We start from the raw sequence: 9,673 nt of genomic DNA on the forward strand, positions 1-9,673 counted from the left end.
CGGGTTGGATTTCCTGTGCAGCGGAACCATTGTGATATTTACGGTACCGCTGCTAAGGGCAATTCAACTACACCCATGTCTGAAGTCATTACATGAGCCAACATTCGTTTATGGATGTTTATTGGTGATACAAAGATAATGTTTGTATAAAATATATATCCGATGCTGTAATAGATATACTCTGGCTTAACTCATACTGCACATTAAATATTATATGTGTCTAAAATGACCTCCATTTTATGAGAACAAGTTTCATGATATTTTGGCACAGAACAATCCATGGCCTTGTCTCATCCACATTTCCACCAAAGAGCTCTCGTAAAGGCTCAGGCGAACAGCGCGAGCACACCACACCGCTCAGGCACATCTGGAGTCATTGTCGAGCTGCACCCCTCCGTACAGACTGAGCGGGGTGACCCCCCAGCTGAACACGTTGCCCGTCGCCGTGCCGTTCATCTCACACGACAGCTGCTGGCGGATCTCGCCGGCGCTCAGCACGTAGTCCCACACGTTGACATCCGTCATCTTGCCGATGAAGGCATCCGAGTCGGAGATGCCCAGGAAGCCGTCCTGGTCCTTGCCCAGGATGAACACGCCGCCGGGGCTGATGGAGTAGCCGCCCCTGATGAACTGCTCCTCGCCCTCCAGGCCGTTGATCCACAGGTCGGCTCCCCCCGTTTGGGAGGACCAGGTGACGCAGTAGTTGACCCAGTCGTGCGGCTGGACGGTGTGCGGCAGGTTGACGAACTCATTGCCGATCCAGAGGCCCACTTCGTAGCCGATGTTGACCATCAGCTCGTTGTCGATGCCGGCGCTGGAGTAGGAGAGGACGGTGTGTATGCCGCCGGGCTGCGGCTGCACATGCATGCAGGCGGTGAAGGAGTGAAGGTCCATGGGGTGGTCGAGGCGCGCCAGGGCATAGCTGCCGGCGTTCCTCTCTGGGAAGTTGAGCACGAGGGCAGACAAACCCCGATGTGCTGAGGATAAGACGGGGACGTACGGTCAGGCTGCGGCACCACATTCCCTGCTGCAAACAGCACTTCTACAAACATGATGTTTAGGAGCTTTTCAGGTGAAGTGACGATGGAAACCGAGTACTCACCGTTTCTGTAAGCGATAGAGTCCTGCATTCCGCCTAAAGGGGACAAGAAAGAAAATAGTACATACGGTACAGGTACTCCTCACTTAGCGACCTACCTGTTCGTACTTACAACCAGCTCTCCGACCGGCCTGTATTGGGCGCTGTGTGCAAAACGGCAGCGTGAAGCGTCAAGCATCTCATCTCATCACTATATATAGTGTATATGCACTGTATATACACTGTATATACACTGTATACATCTCATCTCATCACTATATACACTGTATATACACTGTATACATCTCATCACTATATACACTGTATATACACTGTATATACAGTGTATATACACTGTATACATCTCATCACAATATATACTCTATATACACTGTATATACACTGTATACATTTCATCTCATCACCGTTCTCAGTCTCGTTCCCGCAGTCTTTCAGTATTCACTACACTAACGTTCGCAATGGCCACGCCCCCTTACCGTGAAATAACACTATATACACTATATGTACCAGCCACGCCCCCTTACTGTGAAATAACGCTATATACACTATATATACCAGCCACGCCCCCTTACCGTGAAATAACGCTATATACACTATATATACCAGCCACGCCCCCTTACCGTGAAATAACGCTATATACACTATATATACCAGCCACGCCCCCTTACCATGAAATAACACTATATACACTATATATACCAGCCACGCCCCCTTACCGTGAAATAACACTATATACACTATATATACCAGCCACGCCCCCTTACCGTGAAATAACGCTATATACACTATATATACCAGCCACGCCCCCTTACCGTGAAATAACACTTTATACACTATATATACCAGCCACGCCCCTTTACCGTGAAATAACACTATATACACTATATATACCAGCCACGCCCCCTTACCGTGAAATAACACTATATATACCAGCCACGCCCCCTACTGTGAAATAACACTATATACACTATATATACCAGCCACGCCCCCTTACTGTGAAATAACACTATATACACTATATATACCAGCCATGCCCCCTACTGTGAAATAACACTATGTACACTATATATACCAGCCACGCCCCCTTTCTGTGAAATGGAAAGGGGGCGTGGGGACACTACATACATTACATATACTACTACATATACTATATACAATGGCCACGCCCCCTTACCGTGAGATAACACGGGTCCTCGCTTATCGACCAATTCGCTTAACCACCTGGTCCTAGGAATGAAACTCGGTCGTTAAGTGAGGAGAACCTGTACAATCAAACATGAAACACCAGAGCTCTCTGTGGCCGTGGTGACACTCTGGTTCTGTTGACTTGACGTCCAGGTGCTGGCAGTGGTTTTAAGAGCGGGTTGTTGACAGTTCACAGACCACTCACTTGAATGGATGTGCTTTCCAAGAGATGTGAGTATGCTCTCGATCCTCAGGAGCTTGGACTCGATTTCTTCTTGCCGACAAAATGCTGCGTGGAAACGGGGCGGAGGAAAAAAATCAAATAAACGTTTAATGAAACCTCAGAACCTCAGATGATTAAATGCTTCGGTAACAGACATTGGCTCGGGCTTGTCGAGGTCTGGACGGAGCTCAGTTACAAAGGCAGCGAAACTTTTGTGGGTTCCTTGTGCACAGCTGTGCTTATTTCAAGGTTCACATCGAGTGATTGCAAAGTTACGTGATAAATATTTATTATACCATCATATTAAACCAAGCTCTCCCATATTTTAACATACCACTCGCCACTAGTACTCCCAATATATGTTATTACCACAGACTATATACTTATGTAACATACTATACTTACTTTAGCGTGTCAACCGTTTTATCTTCTCAAGTAATTACAGTGTTAGTTATGCCAGTGTTTTTCAACCTTTTTTCTGCCATGGGACACTTTTTACAATAAAATAATCCCACACCACTGCCGTGTTAACCACAAAAAAACGTCCCAAACATGTGTATCTGCTTGTTTTTAAGGCCGACCAATAGCGATGCATGACTCGCGAACGATTTGTTCATAGCAAACAACTCTTGAAAATGACTCGGGAGTCTGGAGTCACTCTGACAAAAGTGAATCTTCCACTCAAACTGAAAACAATTTGACTCTCGTTCATCGTTCCGGAAGCCCTCCCTCACTGACCGTGTATTAGACCGACTGAATCGAATGAACAAAGATGTCAGAAAATGGACTTGCTTCACCGTGTGACTCGTTGAAGGACCGAAATCCCAACAAGTGGGCCAAACCTTCCATCCCTACGACTAGTCGTCACTTTCAGAGTGAAACTGGTTCTGCTGGAGCTGCTGTTCTGACCGGAATTGGTGACTTAGGTCAGTTAGCGGAGCCTTGCGATTTTGGATCTTGCAACACAAAAGCTAATTTCCATTTTTTGTTTCAATTCTGTGGAATTTGAAAAAAATGTTCCCGGCACAGGGTGGTTGAAAAACGCTGAGTTGGGCTACGTACTGCCTTTCCCCAGGCGTGGCAGGAAGGAAGACTCCACCACGCGGTCGTTGAGGGGCTGCGCCATGCGGTAGTCATTCCATAGGGTCTTGTTGTCGAGGTCCATGAGAGTGCTCTCCAACTTCCTGATCTAGACATGGGAAGATCAGAAAGACCGCATAAGAGTCCGATGATCCTGCATGAACAGAGGCCTTTTATTCATCGCCAACACTTGGTGGCATTCCCTAAGGTCACCTGAAAAGCTGCAACTTGACAGATAACCCTGCAAGACTCTTAATGAGGTATGAGACGCTGGGACAAAAAAAAAAAAGGAGCCCGCAAGGCGAGAGGGCGGTCACTGACGACCTCTAAAATCATCCGTTACTGGAGCAATTGTACCTGGTTGTGGGACAGAGTGATGGGTGTGTCAAACACCGTCCAGAGGATGCTCTCGTAGCAGGGCGGGGTGGTCAGGGAGCCCTGGTACCTGAAGAAGTGGTTCAGGTTCTCAGGGAGCATGGAGCGCACGTCGATGTTGGAAATGTTCATGGACTGACCTGCGGAGATGAGATTGGGATTTACAAAAGACGCCGAGGCCGACAAAGGAGGGGGGAGTCAGGCTATGATGATCGTGCTTTCGCCACAACAAACTAACTCACCCGCATACTTGATTTTCTCCAGGTTGGAAATGAAATCGCTGTAGTAGGTGTTCTCAAAATGACCATCCTGAAAGACATTCCAAACTATGTTAACAAACATTAGAATCAGAATCAGTTCATCCCTCCAGGGGCATTAAAATATGAGGAATTTTCAATTTGAATAAATAAACAAACAAACAAACAAACAAACAAACTAACTAACTAATTAATTCATAAAAAAACACAAACAAATGGATAAATTACTTAATTAATAAACAAATAAATAAACAAACAAACAAACTAATTAATTGATTTATTAATTAATTCATTTGTTTTAATGAATACATAAATAAATTAACAAACAAATAAATAAATAAACAAACAAATAATAATCTTATTTTACATTAAGCTTAGCTTTTATTTTGTATAAGACAAAAAAAGGAAAAAAATATATTTGGTAGGGAATATGGGATGAGAAACTTTGAACCAACCAAAGGGTCACAAATGTGAACTGGACCATTAGCTGAGAAAAAGCAGCACGGTAACTCTGCTTCAAGCACTTTACTCTGCTATCAAGGCAGATGCCTGTGGCCGGGTTGCCACGGCGATGGCCTCCCAACAAACAGTGCCAACGACTAACGGAGGCCGGGGTTCATTCTTTCTGGGCCACAAACTCTTGATACTCAGCATCATCCGGTGGGATGGGCAACAGGTCATCTGGCAACCGATCCCATTTCGCCAAAAGGCTTATTGTAATATCTACTTGTGATATTTTACACATGCAGCAGAGGTTGGGAAAGGTCATATTTATCGGATATATCTTTCCCTTTCCATTGGAGATTCTTCATGAAAGTCGGTGAAATGAATGAATTCACGGAGCACGTTACCTCGTAGAAGAAGGCGAGCACGGCCAGCCCGTCCGGCTTATCTCTGGCTTCCATGAAGCTCTTGTACTTCTGAGAGTTGTAATGGACAACGTGGAGCTGCGGCACAGTGAGAAAGTTCTAAACTGGTGGAAGCCAACTACTTTTCTTCTAAGAAATTGAAAGGAAAAACTCCAGAGAATCACCCCAAATCCCCCCAAAAAATGGTTCATTTCTATTTCTTTCTTCTTTTCTATTTATACTTTCAGTGGAGTACATTCAGCTGTGTTATAGGGAAGGAGAAGGTATGAGGTCTGTTCTAAAACATACAGTTTACCAGTTCATCACCTCCAACCTAAAATAGGGAAGCAATATTGAATGATACTTTTTTTTCTGCGTTTCTTTATTCCGCTTGAGAGCACTCCGTATCTTTGGATTGGCACGTTTGGTATCTTAACTGTATTTTCACGATCTTATTGGTTATTTTTCGGCCCGGTTATTTCTCCACCTCTGCCATGTAGCGGATGCCGTCCAGGGTGTGCTCGGCCCCGCTGGCCTCCAGGTCCCAGCCGCCCCAGTGCAGGTGCATCTGCACAGCCGTGTAGCGCCCTGGGAGGCCCCCGGTGATCGCCATGGTGCTAGGCAGGTTGATTTGCACTGAAGGCGAAGCAGAAGGAAAAAACGGGCACGACAGTGAACACAAAACCAGAGCTCCAATTAGAAAAACAATAATAGTATTAAGGTAAGAATAAAAAGTCCAAAATAAAACAGCCGTCGACGAAACTACAATTATCTCACAGCATGTGTATTTTGGAATTGTAACAGTATGGCACGGCACCTTTTCACTGCTGTCATTACCGTACGCCACATTTCTTTTACTATTGTCAGACAGACAGACAGACGGATAGAATTATCCAGTGCCTGCAACCCGGGCTTACCTGAGTGTCCGTTGTTGGTCATGAGGAAGTTCCCTCTCAGAGTCTCGTAGCCCGTGAGCTCCAGCTGCAGCATGTGGGGGTTGTGTTGCACGCTGCGTCTCTGGATGTCAATGGGCGACTGTTTCTTACCGCCGCACTCCGGGTATCTGAGCGGCCAGTGTGCCTGGTCCAAGGACCCCTCTGTGCGCACGTCACAAACAAGGCAAGGCAACTGGATTTATGCAGCACATTTCATACAAGTAGGCAAAAAACGGATCAAAAGACACAAAGGAAAGAGATAAATACGTCAAAATCTAAAACAATACATGGCATAAAGCATTTTTTTTAAATGTAGAATAAGTTAAAAAAAAAAAGACATAACAAAGGATACAAATTACAAAAAAAAGGATAAAAAATAATTTGGAAAAAGAATATAAATCAAACACACAATAATATGACGAGGAAAGGGCAAAACAAAAATGCTCTCACTCTCTCTGACAGGCTGAACATTGTGTGGGCAATGTGTTCTGCTACTCTGTTTTCACAGTACTTTGACAAATCCACAGTGTGTGTGTGTGTGTGTGTGCCTCCATGTGTTACTTTCACTTTTTAACTACATATAAAGTCTTAGGACAACCCCATTTTTCCAGTGAATAACCTGAAATGGCACAAAGGTAAGCGATAAACTTCCAGAAGTTCCAAAAAAAAGTTTAGGTGAACAAAAACTGAACGATTACGGGAATTTCAGAGTTATAGAAAAAGGCCCTTTTAAAAGGAACAAGTAATGGGTTAACAACTTACAGCTGTTCTGCAGCAACTGAATGAAGCCTTGGAAGTTGATGCAAACATTTCCTACAGGTGGCCCAACTTTTGTTGATGACCTACAAAGCGTCCGTCTGTCCAAAAACAGTGTTGCAACAGACTGTGGGATTACACCCTCTGAAGCATTGGTTGGACGATACTGCACTGCCATAAGTAGTATATTACTATCATAATGAAGAGAAAAAGGCAATTAACAGGGAGTACAGACGGACCATTGTCACGCTTAAACGTGTACGTCCGTCCTTCAGAGAAACTGCAAAGAGCGCCGGGGTTGTCAGCGAGTGCAGTTTTCCTACAGCGTCAAAAGGCACTTGGAAACTGGAGGAAACTCCGACATGAAGAGGTCTGGCAGACCCAAAGCCACAACAGAGTCCGAACACAAGAGCCTCAGAGTCAACAGCTGACGCGACAGGCGGCTCACGTTGCAACCGCTTCAAGCGCAGCTCAACACTTGTCGAGGTCGGCAAGTCGCCGCTTCAATGCGAAGAGAGGACTCGGAGCTGCAAGAGTGGTGGTAAGAAAGTGAGAAAAAGAGGCTCGCCCGAGCCGCGATGCACCGCCAGCGCACCACTGAAGACTGGAAGAAGGTCTTATGGAGCAAGGAATCCAAAATTTAAAATCTGGGTGTGGTGTGGGGGTGGTGCGATTTAAGCAGCCACACCTGCCTTGGGTCTAGTTAATTGGGCCCGGGATCAGGGGTAGCTCTGCGCCTGTTGATCGTCAAGAGTTCGCCGTCACAGCCAGCACGGGTTAAATCACCCATCCCCACGCCACACTTGAGTTCATCGCACAATGTTTTTGTACGCCGCGGGGTAGGCGAAAGGGTGGTTGCCCAGTGTGTGACACCAACTGTCAACGCTGGAGGAGGAAGCGTAATAATCTGGGGCTCTTTTGCTGGCTCCAGAATCGGCGACTTGCACTGAGTGACCGACGCCCTGAACAAAATGGGCCACCGCAGCATTTTGCAGCTCCATGCAATACCCTCTGGTCCACGCCCAGTTGGTCAGGTATTCATCCTAAAGCAAGATAATGACTGAATACCTCTAAGGCTATGACACAACTACCTTAGAAGAAAAGAACAAGACGGTCGGCTTGAAATCGTGGAATGGCCGGCACAGTTTCCAGACCTAAAGCCTCGTGGAGCTGGTTTTGGGATGAACTGGACAGAAGGGTGAAAGCAAAGCAAACTACAAGTGCAACACATTTGTGTGAACTTCTGCTACAGTGTTGGGAGGAACTTTCCCAACAATATTTGATTTCCATTGTAGAAAGAATGCCACTAGTGTGTTCGACTGTTATATCGGCAAAAGGTGGGTATTTTGATTATTCTAAAATTCTGATAAAGTTTTGCGAAACAATGATTCCGTGACGTTATTTTTGTTATAATTTGTTCTATGTTCTAATTTCAGAGTACATTGGGACATTAAACTCCATACATTTCATATATATATATATATATATATATATACACACACATATTAAGATGTATTTTTAAGAGCATTTTTTGTCAGGGCATTTGTACTTTTACTTAAGTACATAGAAAAATAGGTGTAGGTTTGTTAATGTTAACATTAGCATTCAAGCAGAGGAGCCTAAAAAAACACTGTTATACCACCACAGACACTGTTATAATTTAGTACAGAGTAATTTATACACCCTACATATCCAAACCAATAATTAACACTGTGGATAGAATTGCATATTTTTTATACATTTGACTATTTCTGATTTTGGCTCTTTCGGTATATTTGACGATATTTATATATATATATATATTTTTTTTTTATTTATTTATTTTTTTTATGCCAATTGTCTGTAGAAAAAACGCACCAATCCTCACCGGGACAAACTCCTCTTATATGAAAATGTACCTGGCGGAACAAATTGATTCTGATTCTGAAATGTCCATGTGCTTGCTATATAGCCTACTCTCACTTTTTAACTAATGTAAAAAAAATGTATTTTTTAGCTTACTAAAGGAAAAGACCTCCGTTTTTAAATGTAAACACAAGCATTCAAGCACAGAGAATTAAAAATCGCTGTTGCAGGTTTTGTATTTTACTTGTAGTTTTGTGAGGGCATTGATAGTGAAATCAACAATTAATTACCAATATATTAAAAAAAAAAAAAAAAGTGAAACCCGGTGAGTAGCAGTGTGCCTACCTGTGTACGTCCAGTGAATCCCAGTGTGTGGCATTTCTGCAGATAGTGGTGACCAGCAAGTGGCCAGAAGGACCAGAGATGAGAGTGGGAGTAGCTCCATGGCGGCGCGGGTCCCTCAGTGCGTCTCCCTCAGTGCGTCTCCCTCAGCGCCTCTGCGTCTCCAGCGGAATGAGCGCTCAGGGCTGAGGAGGAGGCGCTCAAATACCCCGGACGCCCACGGGGGGGAGAAAAATAAATAAATTAAACTACCGACTCTTCCCAGAAAGTACTTTGGGACCCTACTTAAGCACATTTCCCCAAGTTTGATGTGTGCTTTTGCTTTTAGTATGAGTGTGTTTCGCCTCGGGGACTTTTGCATCGACTTTTTACAGCATATTTCAGAGCAACTATCGAGAACTACTTTTTAATGTAGGCTTACTGGTATTTCTAACACAGGCACGTTACTGTAGTAAAACAAAAAAAGCTGAATCAGAATTACATTTGCATTACAGGGGTTTTTTTTCTGAGTTTCTCCGACAATTACCATTAGAAAAAGCTCAACAGTCGGGAAAAAAATAATAATAAAAGAAAATAGAATAAAAATGGCAAAATATACACAAATAGCTAAAAAAAATACAAAACAGACACAGTCAAATATATAAAAATATAAAAAATATACAGAATATACAAAAATGTTATTCTATGCACAGGATAAATTATTTGTATGTATATATAGGCTATACATA

The 9,673-nt window shown here is 43.8% G+C and overlaps 1 protein-coding gene across 1 annotated transcript; it reads right to left on the minus strand.

Moving 5' to 3' along the window:
* Positions 1–103: 103 nt before the first annotated feature.
* On the minus strand, positions 104–9,104 carry ca6 (carbonic anhydrase VI). Its single transcript, XM_080015027.1, has 10 exons — positions 8,949–9,104; positions 5,985–6,164; positions 5,555–5,703; positions 5,071–5,166; positions 4,205–4,271; positions 3,945–4,102; positions 3,570–3,696; positions 2,490–2,573; positions 1,103–1,135; positions 104–977 (listed from the first exon to the last, which is right to left on the minus strand). The coding sequence occupies exons 1-10, from the start codon at positions 9,046–9,048 to the stop codon at positions 358–360; spliced, it is 1,614 nt and encodes a 537-aa protein (XP_079871153.1). The 5' UTR covers positions 9,049–9,104; the 3' UTR covers positions 104–357.
* Between the last annotated feature and the right edge of the window lie 569 nt (positions 9,105–9,673).

Source organism: Zeus faber, assembly GCF_960531495.2.
Source record: "Zeus faber genome assembly, chromosome: 15".
NCBI classification, from domain to species: Eukaryota; Metazoa; Chordata; class Actinopteri; order Zeiformes; family Zeidae; genus Zeus; species Zeus faber.

Excerpts from the sequence above, each read along its gene's own strand:
- ca6 (XM_080015027.1), bottom strand. The coding sequence starts at position 9,048 with ATGGAGCTACTCCCACTCTCATCTCTGGTCCTTCTGGCCACTTGCTGG. Across the intron at positions 6,165-8,948 it reads GATTCACTGGACGTACACAG|AGGGGTCCTTGGACCAGGCA; the intron begins GTAGGCACACTG and ends ACGTGCGCACAG. Across the intron at positions 4,103-4,204 it reads GGAGAAAATCAAGTATGCGG|GTCAGTCCATGAACATTTCC; the intron begins GTGAGTTAGTTT and ends TCATCTCCGCAG.